At 47.8% G+C, this 14,999-nt stretch overlaps 1 protein-coding gene across 1 annotated transcript in view; it reads right to left on the minus strand.

Annotated features, from left to right (window-relative positions):
- The window catches only part of LOC144169356 (uncharacterized), a 42,582-nt gene that overhangs the window by 2,445 nt on the left and 25,138 nt on the right, over window positions 1-14,999 (minus strand). Inside the window, exons 9-12 of the mRNA XM_077698462.1 lie at window positions 9,768-13,573; window positions 5,897-5,944; window positions 5,723-5,805; window positions 3,353-3,488 (exon numbers count right to left, since the gene is read on the minus strand). Of these exons, the coding sequence (XP_077554588.1) occupies window positions 3,353-3,488; window positions 5,723-5,805; window positions 5,897-5,944; window positions 9,768-13,573 (4,073 nt within the window). The remainder of the gene's footprint in view (window positions 1-3,352; window positions 3,489-5,722; window positions 5,806-5,896; window positions 5,945-9,767; window positions 13,574-14,999) is intronic.

The following is a 14,999-nucleotide window of genomic DNA, read 5'->3' on the forward strand; positions in this document are numbered from 1 at the left end:
TCTCGCGTTCACATTCCTTTTGTTTCCCTACTTCAGCGAAGAGCTCATCGTACGGCGGACGCATTTTTGGAAGTATACAGGGTATAGGCTGTTCAACAAGCGATGAAATGTGTCGTTGGAAAAGTGTGGTATGTGATAAGGCCCTCTGGTTTCAGTTTCTGGTTTATTCTGCAGGCTCCCTGTGCCATATGACGATATTTCGAAGAAGCATTTAGTCGCGGACGCGGATTATATTGTAAGCCCATCTCCGCGCTGCTCGCAGAGGATGTATGTAGCAGATGAAGATCTGCAGGCGCGCACATCACGACAAGACGACTCTGTCGTGTGCTGATCCCCGAGTATAATTATGCATTGTCCATCGTACTTTTGTTGAACATTCCCGAAATTAACACAGACTGGCTTGTAAATGGTGGTGATCAATATCTGAGGTATAATATTGGCAAACGTAACTGGTGTGCTGTCAGGTATGAGTGCTCCGCTGATTATGTAAGCGTACAAAACCGATTTAAATCGTAGTGTATAGCCGTAGCATGAACATTTGAGGAACCGGTGGTTACGGAGACACGGCTAGTAAATTCAGGTCAGTGTAACTACAATCGGCTCCATCATACGCCGGTTCCGCGACGCTGGCCTGTGACACACACCTGGCGCTTATACAGACCGAAAATACAACACTAAGATGGCGTCGGAAACATTTACACTCTCGTAAACACACCCCATTTGCGAAAAGAGTGACTGCTCCACACAAAATAAATTTCAAACGCCCACAAACGGTAAATCTCAGTCGTGAACGTGCCGCAAAAGCAACGGCGGCACTGGGGAGCGGGGCGCGGACTCCCGCGCCTGCTTTCGAAACGGGCCGCTAGGGGGATTTCAGTGGCGCCCCTACAGGCCGCGCTCGAGGCGTATAGGGGAGCCCTAAAAACATAGTTATCAGCGTTTTAACTGCACTTTCGCATCGAAGTTGATCGAATGAAACCAGAGAGACTACAGTCGTCCAGTCACATTTCTTGGCCAGTGGTTTACATCGGCGACTGCCAATTTCACAAACAAGATTCTGTGGCATCACAGAAATCACCAGAAAGCGGCTTGGGATTACTTGTTTGAAGTTTGCGATAGGAATAAGTTGCACAGGTGAAGTGCCATGTCCAGCCAAGGTCGCAAGGTCCAACCCATCTTTGGGAGTGCACAAGATTCGGCTGTTCCTTCGTGGCACCCTCCCCACCAAACAGGAGATGGCTGCATCAGTTGCACACTGGCAAGCATAGGGAAAGACTAAGAGGGAGCACAAAGTGGTTCTCAAGACCCAATGAGCAATTTAATTCACTCTGCCTGCTCAGCGACCTGCATAAATCGAATCGAGCCTGCAGAGGAAGTGCAACGTAGTTGCTTTTAAATGAGCACTCAGACTCTGCCATAAAATGCTAAGCACAACCCCTTTTTCCTCATCTGTCCGGTGCCACAGCTCGACGAATGGTTCAACTGCCGTTTCTTCGAGTTTCGTTTTCCTTACGCTGGAGGGAACGGGAGGGCAGCACTTCACTGCTCCTACATTATCATATCCGGGTGCTATATATTGTCAAAGCAAGGCTGCACATTCGGTTTCTCAAGCTTGTAGCAAAAACGAAGACAACTGTGGTGAGGAGAATAGCTACACCACGTTTCCATTCGATGACAGTGCTCCAAATGAATCAAGCAGCTGCAGCAAAACAAAGGGGGCAAGGAAAGAAAGAGTGGTATTCTGCAAAATGTCAGCAGAACTCAGGGCTGCACCCTGGCAAACATTCTGAGCAGTACCACTACAGAGCCCCAAATACTGCTGTGTGCACGTAACGAGAAACCAAAAATGAACACCCCCCAGTGTGCTGTGTACTTTCACGGTTGAAGTTGCCTTTTCTTTTTTTTTTTTTCCCCAGTGCCTAAAACTGGCTAAATATAGTCTTGGACCAAAACGGTCTCAAAGGGGGTAAGGTAAACGTTTTGAAACACACAGGTCAACGTACGAGCGTTTTCCAAAAATAATTGTGCCAAACAGACATCGCCAGAAATTCACACAGAAAATGGTCAAACCAATTAGGTGAGATGCATGCTTCTCGCTGTCACAGTGGGCAGAGTCGCAAGGCCACCATGTTTTTCTATAACCAGGAAGCAATTTTAATTGCAATCACCCCACTAATACTCTTCCAGAAGTGGCATAAAATAAACCTTCAAACTGCTCCCAGAACAGAGCCTCTCGTAAAATACGGAGATATTATGGCCCACTATCGCCAAAGCAGAAGACTGTTCCTGGCTCCACATCCCGAGTTATCGAGACAAGAAGCCACCAGCCCCCGAAGAATACAAACACACTCCTATCCTCATCGCACCCTTCTTCACGCCATCCACCCCACCCTATACTCGGCCACCTGTAATTTCTGTCGCTCACCTGGAACTCTATACCATCAAGTATGGGAGTGCGGACACACCCCAGGCCTACCCCCCAACCCTTCGCCCTCTTACGAGCAGTGGGTGGCCTGCCTGAAAAGGCCGGACCCTGGGAGCCAGCGCATACTGGTGAAGAGGGCCTGGACTGCCAGCCAAGGCCAGGGCATCATTCCGGACTAGGGATGCCCCCCACCGGGCAGGTGCCCTAACAGCAGCACCAGTGCTCGTGAAATAAACAGTTATTCCTCCTCAAACTGCTACACAGGTTCATCAGTGAAGCCTTCATAAGGGGATATTACTGGAACTTCTACTTCCACCCTTCCCCCATTCAGTGGGTGCCTTCCCTTGCCATAAATGTCACCAGACTCGCCTTGCTATAATTGTTTTACGACATGGGAACATTTGTACAAAATTGTTAGCGCATAGCTAGTGATCTGCAATTGAGAAATTGCAAATGGAATTTTCATGTTTACGAACGCAGTTTCTTTCACTTCAAACACAAAAATCGCTGCACAGGTCACCAAGCCACCACCCAGCACAACAACCTTGAAGCTGACTCAAGCAGTGGGTAGTTCGGAGAAGTTCCTCGTTTGCGAAGACAGAGTTTTCAAGTTGCAACAAACAGCAGACCGCAATGACCCACTTACTGCAATGAACGATTTGTTCCTGCAGCCCCATCCACGCCTGCAGGGTAGTTTTTAGTACGCACACTGTGTCTCATTTGGCAGTAACAAAATTTCCACAACAGCAACCCAAATCCAAACTCTAATGCAAATTTCATTATCGCGGGGTTTATCTGTACAACTTATTTTTGTAAAACGATGCCCGTTACCGAGTGACATAGTTTTGACTTTTTCCACGCTTGCAAGAACGAGCTTCGTAACTTTATGGCAAAGAACACTGCGTGTTGGTAAAAGCCCCAACTCACCGTTTCCCACTTGTGCAGCACCTCCGCCAATACTGTCCGACTTGCTCCCACCGCCCGTCGTCCTCTGCAGCTCGTTCTCAAGCATCAGCATCTGCTTCTTCATCTCCTGAATGTCCTGCTCCAGCATTTGCTCCTTCTGGAAAAGTGGCGACACCCCGGCCCAGAATTCTCGTTGGATGTTCTCTGGACAGCGTTTCACTAAATGAGGCTACTCTTGGCATGGCCTACAGTAAGTGGACACCGACAGCAAAGGAATAAAAAGTGTGCCGCCGTGTGCACTGTTTTGAGAGTGACTTAGCCAAGCTATCCTGGAAACGTTGTAGACAATGTTCAGCAAAACACACCCTGAGTAGTTGCCTACCATCCTGCTTCTCCACATTTCTTGATCTCATAAAAACAAGCAGGACTTTTTTGAGCAACTACAAAATATCGTGCAGAGCGGGATTACAGTGAAAAAAAAAAAAGGACAAATGCAGACATATAGAAACGTGTTTTGTCTCCGTTTGCCTTTTACACTGCTATTCTCCCATGAGGCGCAAGATCTTTACATTGTAGAAATAAAATGTTCTAGGCCGCAAGAGCTCTTGTTTACTGTCTTTTTATTTTGAATCTGTCTTGACACTAAGCTTTTAGGTCACAATCCAGCCTCATTAGGGGTCCTTCACGTAACCTGGGTCAAGCCCCTTTTATGTATGTTATTGCTTCAAGGAAACAAGTAATTTTTGCAGTAACAGGACTAATGACTGGTTATTTATAGCAGCAAAAGAAAGGCGGTCTTATAGCAGACATTCCACTATTTAATGCTGCCTTCTGCGGCAATGCTTCCGTAGAAATACTGGTTAGAACTCCGCTGTTTCTTCCAATTCCATGCACACACACACAGAGAACAAATGTTCCAAAAATTAGCGAAAACAAGTATTACATTTAGCATTTTTTACGGCCAAACACAGCATGCCCTGAAATCATTTACGAGCTGAAATTTCAGAACAGCCTGTGAGCAATTATCTAACCCTCCAAAGTTGTCAATACAGTGCTTTTTTTTCTTTCCTGTTTTTTGAGAGGCTCCATCTAATGCGGAGCAATGGGAGGCACTGCTGGCCAGCGCCTGCTGTGAAGACCAGATCAGTCTGATTCAGCGGGCACGCAAAGCAGCAGAGGCTGTTGGAGCCCTGGACCAAGGGTACCACGACCCCGTTGGGAACTGTCGCACGTGGCGCGAGCCCTCGGTGGGGTGCCGCCCAACCACTACAAAATATAAATAAACGTTTTTCCTCCTCCTCCTCCATGCTTGCATGAGTTTCAACATGTACGCTGTCAACTTACTCACAAGGCAAAGCACCTGACCACTCCAAAACAGGGCAAACATTACATTCATTCCTTTGATTAACAGCAGTTCAGGCAGGTTATAGCCACCCCCCCCCCCCCCCACCCCCCCCCGATGCTTTATTTATCGGAGCTACAGCATTTCCTCCTTTGCACCAGTCTGCACATCAGTGTAGAACGCCTCGCAAAAGTACAGTATTAAGTAAGAAGTACAGTTCAGACTTCGTTGAACCTGCAGCTTCAAAACTTTTCCCTTTCCTCTACCCCTCCACAAGTCAGTCCAGCGCTTTCGACAGACTTTGCCAAGACTTTTGTTTCCAATATCTGACACCATGGCATGAGCAATCGATACAAGTGTTGCACAAGATGCCTAATAGTACTTGTTTTTTGCCACGACTCGTGAGCCTGATTTAATTTAGATGAAGAAGTCACTGCTGCTCCTCTGTGGTATGTAATTAAAGTTCCAGCTGCACGTAGCACCTGAACGGCTGTTCTAAACAGTGTGTCTCCAGAGAGCTTCAACCAAATTCCAACACCGCAGGATGAATTGAGATTTATTTCAAAACTTTCACGCGGGTAAAATCCTTTTATAAAGCGCAGTATCAAATATTCAACCCCAAACCGCTCTAACCTTTTTTGTGCTGAACTGACTTCGGCGCCTTAACTTGAATGGATTCCAATAACAACTGCACAGTTATTACAATAAGTCATTATTTTCAAAACCAGTATGCACTGGTTCTGCACAGGAATCGCTCTAAACAGCCAGGGTTAAAAAAGAGAGCAATGTTAACACGTAGGTTATCCCCTAACAAAAGTTATTTGCCCAACCAGCTCAGCTCCACACCTTATGTATTGATCCTGCTTATTGTTGAAAATGCTTCTTCAAAAAATGTAGCTTGGGGCTACACTTTCCCTTCTAGTTGCATGAAGCAACATAAATATGGAACAAATTACGGGATACCATCCCACACAGACCCATACGAGGTGCAGTCGCGAATTTCCTTGCCATAGGAAAAGCCACCAAAATTAAGCACAGTATACACTCACCAGTGTCCTGTCCAGACCTCCCGAAAGTGTGCTCGACAGCGTGGCTGTGGTGCAGCGCCCATCAGTGTTTTCAGTGTTGTCCCCTTGAGGAGGAGACAAGACTTTCGCTCAGGCAGGGCTCGGAATCGCAGAATGCACGCGAAAAGTACTGCCAGGGCTAATTCCCCAACTTACCGTCGCTGATGGAGACGTCATTTTTCTTCCAAAGGCTGGAGTACTTGCCTGCAAAATAAGAACACACACGTATATGTTTAAACATCCACATTTCAGTCCCCATTTTTATGCTTATTTGTTAGCTGGAGTGTATTTGAAGAGGAGATGTAAGCACAACAAGCACCATTTAGTGAACAGGTTTCCCTCTGCCCAGGGAAATGCTCCCTGTGGTTCCTGGGGACTGTTTTACTATGCTGAATCCCATTGCACTTAAACCTGTCTTGTCGTGCCAAAACACACTTTTGGCTACTTGAAAGTCCAATTTTGCTGGTCCAAGATGCACTTCTGGCTGCTTCGAAAACTCCTCCAAAGTGACTCTTGCCATTTAATTGATTGATTGTAGGGTTTAACGCGCCGACGCAACGCAGGCAATAAGGCGCGCCGTAGTGGAGGGCTCCGGATTAATTTTGACCACCTGGGGATCTTTAACGTGCGCCGAAATCTCGTACACACGGGCATTTTTGCTTTTCGCCTCCACCAGAAAAGCGACCGCCGCGGCCGGGAATCACTCTTGCCATTTAAATCACTGGAAATGTGCTTGATTTGTCATTTGGGCATTATGTCTCTACATTCAAACTAGCAAGCTTTTCTTTCATAACGATGTCTGGGTGCTTGCCGGGATGTTTCATTGCGACTGAATTAAGCGAAAAGTTGAATCAGGTTCGACTAAATGGTGTTGCATGTCATACTGATTTAAAAACAATTTAGTCGAACCTCATTCAACTTTTCTCTTAATTCAGTCGCAATGAAACATCCTGGCAAGAGCCCAGACATCGTGATGAAAGAAAAGCTTGCTAGTTTGAATGTAGAGACATAATGCCCAAATGACAAATCAAGCACATTTCCAGTGATTTAAATGGCAAGAGTCAGTTTGGAGGAGTTTTCAAAGCAGCCAGAAGTGCATCCTGGACCAGCAAAATTAGACTTTCGAGTAGCCAAAAGTTTGTTTTGGAACAACAAGACAAGTTTAAGTGCAATGGGATTCAGCATAGTAAAACAGCCCAAGGAACCACAGGGGAGCGTTGCCTGGGGCAGAGGGGAACCTGTTCGATAAATGGTGTTTGTTGTGCTTACATCTCCTATTCAAGTACGCTCCAGCTAACAAATATGCATGTAAATACGTTTTGATGCGTCACTAAATGTATATGGAATGCTAAAAGTTCCAAATTTTGGGGGTTTTATTCGCAAAGCTACATCTAAGGTATGAGGAGCACAGCAGAAGAGCGCTCCGGATAAATTTTGACCAAATGAGGATCGTTAACATGAGCCAAAATCTTGGCACACACGCACTTTCACTTGTTGCCTATACCAGAAAAAATCGTGTGGCTGCTGGGATCGAACCCGCATCCTTGGGCTCAGCAGCAGAACGTCTTACCCACTGAGCCACTGTGGTAGATGTAAATGGAATGCTCCCAAACTCCTACATAAAGATCAAGAGACATTAATACCTGTTAGTTTAAAATGACTACGTAGTTATCTGCTATTTTTACACAAATGCACAGTAAGACTTGTTATAGGTAGGACCAGAACAGCGTAAAAACAGAAAAAAAATTAAGGCGGTAAGTTGGGCGAGTTGGTTACTAAGGAAATCATCGTACTAGCAAACACTAAACAGAGACAAAGGTAAAAGAGGCAACGAAACAACACGTGTTTCGTCGCCTCTTTTACCTTTGTCTATGTTTAGTGTTCGCTAGTACGATGATTTCCTTAGAAAAAAAAAAAAGACATATTAAAGAGATACTAAATGCTGAAGACTGTTTTACTGAAAGATCACACTATTCAAAGCTGCTCCGGCTTTCGTTTGACAAAAATCGATGCTTTGTTTGTCTAGACGTAAATCATTAAAGCTGTTTGCACTTGCTTCCAGTCTATTTCTGTATAACACAGAGATGACATCACGTATCATGAAGATGTGTTTTGTATGCTTACAACATACAATTGGAAATGCCTGCAAGGTCTTTCAAAGCATTTCCAACCAAGGAGGTGATGTAACCTAGGAAGCAGAAACTGCGTGTGCGATTTCGCAGTACGTCAGCTGACTGCCGGACCAAGCATTTAGCCAAAGGCACCAGTAACCCTACAGTTCCGCCGCTGATTGCGACATAAATACTAACATTATCTCAACCGCCAGCATAACTGCAACGAAATCAACCCTTAACCTGCAATCCCTAGCAGTTTGACGTAAGATTCTTCTTTGTTCAACAAAATATTTCATCACCCACACCCGTACGAACAACTCCTTTTATCTCACTTGTACATTTCATTTCGCCTAGATCATGCTCACAAGGTCAGGATAGCATCAAGCCGAACAAAAGCTCTTTCCCAGTCTTTTATTCCCCGTACAGCATCAGAATGGAATCACCTTCCCTCACCAACAGCAACCATTGTAGATCATGTGCTACCCAAAATAACCATAACCCGCCGTGGTGGCTCAGTGGCTAAGGCATTGTGCTGCCGAGCACGAGGACGTGGGTTCGATTCCCAGCCGCGGTGGCCGCTTTTCTGATGGAGGCGAAACGCAAAAACGCCCGTGTGTTCGATATTTCGGGGCACGGTGAAGATCCTCAGGTGGTCAAAATTAATCCGGAGCCCCTCATCACCTGTGTTGCGTCGGCACGTTAAACCCTACAATCAATCAATCCAAATAACCATAGTCACCATTGTGTAAACTATGCCTTGTTGTGTGCAGTTATATTTCCTTGCTGCATTTTTTGTTTTGCCCAATATTGCGCAAAGAAGTATGTTTTATTTGCATTACCTCTGCTGCTTTTTTGTTATACTCATGAATGTAGCCACTCCCCTCTATAATGCCATTGGCCCCGAGGGTATTACTAACAATAAACAAATACCGGCTACAAAGAGGGGGAAATATCTTTCCCATTCACTTGTGTGTCTTTTGACAGCACTTACGGCTATGCGAAACATTGACACAAAATTGAAACTGAAACAAATCGTACCAGCAATTGTAGCAAAAGGACCCTTTTAGTCATGTTTAAGAGCTCAAGTGCCAGCCTTTTTTAAACGAATGTGCTAAGAAGGAGTTCCTGCATACATTTATTTTACATTTAAATGTCCCCACCTCTCTGTTTGTTTCACAAAAAGGCTTAAGCTCCGCCAATCCTACACCCCACCATTCAAGATTCGCATGTCACAAATCGTATTGTAGGAAAGCGAAGGTAGGGGGATGATACCTGTTTTCCCACTTTCGGCATTTTCTTTGGTAATAAGTAACTGCTGCTGCGAGTGTCATATTTGTGCTCCCAACAATCGCCTCCTGTATTTTTTCTATGCCAAAAGCATTAGCCCCGATCGCCTAACCAAGCCCTTTCCTGCTACTCCTGCCACTCTCCCTCAATTGCTAGCCTTCCCAGTGCTTTAGTCATATGATCAGCTAAGCTTGGGGTGACGCCTGGTAGAAAGCAGCAACGTACTAGGCAACACGTACTCCACCGCGACACTTCTTTTTCTACCACTGGCCAGAGCACCGTTACTTTGGCGGTCTCAGGCTTCCATTGCCTTGCCAACCAGGAACAAGCCACTCCCAAATTCATGAACAGTGGTTGAGTCCAGCTAAGCTTGCGGCCCCACCTTATGTCATGTGGAAGACACAAGTGTCCCCAGCACTCCTGTTATGAAAACGGGCAATGCTTTTGGCATAGAAAAAATATGGGAGGCAATGTCCCAACCTTTCGTCTACCAACATAGGCCAATTTGCTTTTACACGTCAGCATCCCTTTAAAGACTGCTATTTAGGACAACAATACCCCATTCCAAGTTGTGCAGGAACATTCCAGTTTACTTCGAGAAGCTACGAGAAAACTCAGCAACACACCTGTCGAAGCCACTGCTGGTGTCTGGTTGTGTAGTCTAGTGCCGGGCAGTGCTTCTTGGGATCGGCCGTTGCTCTTCGGTGCCAGCACCTCAGACATGTGGGGCCTCTTGTTCGACAGGAGTGGGGCAACTGCCCGCCTGGCAAAAATGGCGGCAGCTTCGTCGTGGCCTTCTACCCGAGCAGCCCTTCTCAGGAGCTCGTCAGCCTCTGACTCTGTCATGAGGTCATCACTGTCACTTTCCTCACCGACATTATGCAGTGGCCTGGACACTCTGCATTTCGAATTGTTCCTGGAAGGCGTTTCAACGACCTTGCAAGCACTGTTATCTTCCTGAGAAGCACTGTCGCTGCTAGACAAGATTCTTCTGGCCTCGTTCTTTCCACGAAGAGCTGCCTTTTTGCCCTTGACAGGAGAGCACCAATGAGACAGATCGTCTGACGAAGGCCCTTCTGCTTCGTCTGGGCCCTCAGCTCTGCGATCATCTTTAGCAGCTTCTTTCGGAGAGCATGAGGCAATGCTTGCTGGCTCCTGTGCTTCAGACTCTTGCACTTGCGGGGCCGTCGCTAAGGATGGTGTTGCTGAACTGTCGAAGTTCTGGGTGCTTGCTTGCTCCAATTCAATGGCGGGCTGGGATGTAGGTGCAGCATGGCTCTCCACAAACTCGTGGTTGCTGCCTTTTCGTGACTGACCCTTTGCCTTCCTGCGCTTGCCCTGAGAGGCATGCTTTTTGTCCTTGGCAGCCAGGGATGCCACTTCTTGGCTGCAAGAATCGATTTCAGACCTCGCTGTTTCTGGCATCTCTTTGTGGATCTTGCTCTGAGCCGAACTTTGCTTGTGCTGAACCAGCCCCCTGACTGCGGAGCGCGAACTAGCCTCTAGTGACTTGCTCCCGAGCTCAGGAAGCTGTCTTGAGCCTTCAAGTCTCAGAAAGGCTTCGTTTTGGCTCCTCAAAAGAGAAGTCTCCGCCGAGCACTGCAAGTCGCTAAATGCCTCCTTGTCTTGGAATTCACATGCACCTTGCGAAGGAGAGCAGATCGAGCTGCATCGAGGCTGCTCAATCTCCTCCTCTGGTTTTACGGACGACTCAGTGTCCATCTGCTCGGTATCTTCAACGATCGTTTTAAGCCCAAATTGCGAGGACGTCAGATGGGCTTTCTTGTTGACTGAGACTGCCTGATCTTCTGTGTTCTCGCACAATATTTCAGTGCCTTCTTGGTTTTGTTCGTTGTTACGACAGAAGGCAACAGCCCCCTCGGTGCCTTGGTCCTCCATTTCCACAGTTGCTGAGACTGGGGCAGGATCAACTTTAGCTGCGTCCATTTTGTTGTGAGTGCGAGCACCCGTAGTACAGCCCGCAAAATAACGATCAGGATAGGGGTCGGTCCCTACACAGTCGGTCCCAGCAGTGTCGAGAAGGTCAGACTCGATGGTTCTGTGTGACAGAGGCTCGTGAACAAGTGGGGGCTGGTTGCTTGGAAAACCCGCTTCAGTGTCAGGCTCCTGGGCCTCAAAGCTCTCCGTCTGAGTAACGGCTTCCCTACAGATGATGACCTTTGTGCAAGGCCTCTCAGTACACATTCCCACATCCACGAGAACTGGCCTGCGCGCTGGCTCTTTCAGGATTACTTTGACGACGCCATTGACACAGGATACAGAGAGATACGCAGTGCACCCTGGGCATGATACGTCCGCACTCGCGGAGTGCTCTAAACCACGCAAGGCTTCCTCGGAGCACGTAGCCGCTGACAAGCGATCACAAGAGGTTGGACTGTTGCTGGCTTTAACTTTTGCGGCGGCAGAAGAATTGGGAGTACCCTCATCGTTAGAGCAGCATCCTAGTGTACCAGTGGTTTTGGGAACAGGACAACCATCCGATGTGGGTGATGCACGCGGACTGTCCTTTGCCTTCCGTCTTCTGCTAGGGGGAGAACCCGAAGGTTCGAGCTGGTCTACGACGCAACGCTCGAGAGCTGCTGAGGGCTCCAGGGCGGTACGGTTCCTCAAGCTGCACGTAGAGTACGAGCTGTTCTGCATCTTCCTTGTTTTGTTCGGAGGAGAGGCAAAAGGATTGCGCCGCTCTACACTACTCCCCTGGTCCACCGATGCCAGATTCGACGATGGTGGAGTACTGGCCAGCTGCTGCTCATCTCTTTCTGCTGCGTTTTCCTCTTCCGGTAGGTCCATGGCTGGTTCACTTACTGCGACTCCCTTGAAGCTGTTACACATGTCCGTCATCAAGTCAAGAGTGTCCACGGCCACGCTGCCAAGCGACTCCAAGTCCTGCGTGCTTGCGCCCAGGTCGAACGTTTTCCTATTGGATTTCTTGAACATCCCTTCGAAGTCCTTCAAGGACAGTACTTCTCCGTTGTTGGGTTCTTCGGACAGATCTTCCTGCTGCTCTGGATGGCTTTTCTCGCGAGAGTGACCAACAGAATCATTGGGTGTAACAGACTCGTCCTTTCGAAGGTCAGTATGTGAGGAATTGCCAGTGGGTGCTGGCACGCTTTTTGGCACAGAATCGTGACAATCCTCAACGCTTTCTGCCCTGTCCTTCTGAACAGGCGTGCACAAGTCAACGACCTCAGTTTCCTTCGGCAGTTCCGTATGGCTCTTCAACTGTAGTTTTGTGTTCGACTCGCCTAAGCGATCGGGAAGTGGCTGTGGCTTCCCTTGCACGGGAGGTTGCCCCTGGCTGTTCTCTCCCTGCTGTGGAGCTTTACGCATGGGCGAAGCAATGATGTCCGTTACCTTGCTCTTTTCCACCAGGCTCTTCAAGTTGGAGACATCTTTCAGAGCACTTGTGCTTCCAGCAAGCTCGACACGCCTGCACTCAACATTACCAGGCAGCGTTTTCACAACTGTGAGCTCGTGGCTTTCCCCTTCTTCAACCAGCTTCCGAAGCTCCGCTACCTGCTCCTCCAATGGCTTCAGCCGCAGATTGGACTTGATCTTTCTAGCCCGCCTCGCTGTCCCTCCTCTGCTGGGTCTCTTCTGCGTTTTTACGGGCTTTGGAACTTCGGGCATGCCAGCCGGAGTCACAAAAAGCTCGATTTCAAGCTCCTTGTCGTCATCCTTCTTCCTTGCCTCTTCCTCTGCGTAGAAGTCCCTCAGGCTTTCAAACTCGCCCGTAGGGCTCGGCTCAAAGGACTTGCGTCGTGACAGCCGTTTCGTCCCGTTTGCAACGCGCCCCTTTCCTCTGATGCGCTTCTGCTTTCCGCGTGGCTTTGCATGAGGAGACTTCTGGCTTGGAATGAACTTGTACGGATCACTGTCCGCTGCATCCACATGACCCTTGGCTGATACAGATGTCGGGTTGGCAGCTGCGAAAAAGCGATTTGAACGTGGCCTTTCACGAGCTGAGTCACTCTCTGAATTGCTGCTGCGGTTCGTGCCTGCTGTTAAGCACCGCTCTTCGGAAACTGAACTCGCTTGGGCACTGTCGTCGCATCGGGTGAGCCAGTTTTGTACTTTACTGGCCTCTAGTGTGCTGCTGGTCTCCGGTAACTTGACACTGTCTGAGTCACACGCTGGACCTTGAACCCCTGCAGGAGCATTTGCAAGCCTTGAGCGATGGGTTCCCCTGTCTGAGCGAGACGTGGCCACTGACGCATTGTCATCGTCGGCAGCTGCTACAGAGGCCGCCGATGAAGACTCTGCATACGAGATCGCCTGCTTCTTTCTAGCTGAGATCTCCCGTTTTGGTGGCTCTTTCTTTCCTCCGGTGTCTTGAGCTTGTTTCTTTGGTCCTGTGCGGCTGTCTCCACCAACACACCTAATGTCGCCAGCTGCAGTCTGTTGGTCCGGCCTGCAAGAGACACAAATTGTTAAACGTAACCCCAAAGTCAATCCTTAAATTGACACAATCCTGCATGGAAATCATGCTCAATTTAAAGACGTGCAATTATGTGCTCCTACAAGATATGCAGAACTATGACAAGGTGTTAAAGCATACTGCTAACTTACAAATATTGTAAAGTTCCGAGAGAATCCCTGCCTGGAATACTGCTCAACCTCTTTTGGGATGAAGTATCTTATTTAATAAGAGACCTAAAACATGGCCAATTGCCTAAAAATTGCAGCAGCGTTGACACTGTTGGAAATCCAGGAAGCTAACTCCCCAAAAATGGCCAACAATCCCTAGCCAGAGAGACCAGAGTGCAGAAACTGAACCAAAGCGCAACGTTAACACCACCCCGTGCATACAAAGAGAAGTGCAATGTGAAATTGTCCGTTGCATCCCTGGCTCACGTTTTGTACTTGTCGTACCTCGTTTCATTCTTGGCTTCTTTTAGTTTATTTCTCCTGCTTTCTGCCACCGTTTTGGGCAACGTTTTTCACGTGCTTTTGTGTTACGGAGTTGTTTGTCAACAATATCATCTCGTATGAGCCATACAGCTCAATTCAAGCGTCGAGTGATTTTGTTCACAGAGAACTCGATTTGCGCCACTCGTCGAAAGTTTGACGCCACTGCTAAAGTCATGAGAGGTCGGCAAGAACCGTGAGACGCACTTTTTTCCCATTCGGAGCAACATTGTGCTACGAGGCCAGCAACCAGAAGGTATGATGACCTGGAAAAGGAACTGATGCTTCATGTGGAGGAGACGAGCACGGACGGACTGCAAGTGTCTTGCGATGACATTCAGGCAGAAGCTCGACAGTTGCTCGGCCAGGTCGGATCCAGCGTCCCACATTAATAGCAAGCTAAGGTTGGGTCCAGAAGTTTACTGTTCTACTACTGTTCTGCGCAGCTCACGCTCAAAACTTGCTTCTTTACATTACAAAAAATGACCTTGAGAAAAATCTCTGCAGAACAACTCCACCCTTTGGAAGTGGTCAAATTTAGTGCCACAACGCAATAATAATCCGAGAGCTTTACAAAAAAACATGCCATTTTGAACTGTTTCGAGCTCTGCACATGCTCTTAATACAAAGTCTCGGATAGCGAGGAACATAACTTAACACCTCCTGCCATCGTCATCCCCTAAATGTCTATGCCTGTTCATCAACAAGGGGGGGGGGGGGGGGGGGGGGTGAGGTCTGACTTTTCCCGCCATTACACATGTAAAAATAAAATTTTTCACCAAAGCTTAGGAGCCAGATGCTCCGTGTTCTCCCACTCCTATTCAGCCTCGCTTCTCTGCGCTCCTTTTTATGTCGTTTTGGGGTGTCAGCACTGTTCTTTTTTGAAACATAGTGAGGCACAAGAGATATGCAAAATGAATAGCAGGACG

Source organism: Haemaphysalis longicornis, unplaced genomic scaffold (assembly GCF_048455015.1).
Source record: "Haemaphysalis longicornis isolate Haplotype H1 unplaced genomic scaffold, Haemaphysalis longicornis Haplotype H1 scaffold_2, whole genome shotgun sequence".
Lineage (NCBI taxonomy): Eukaryota > Metazoa > Arthropoda > Arachnida > Ixodida > Ixodidae > Haemaphysalis > Haemaphysalis longicornis.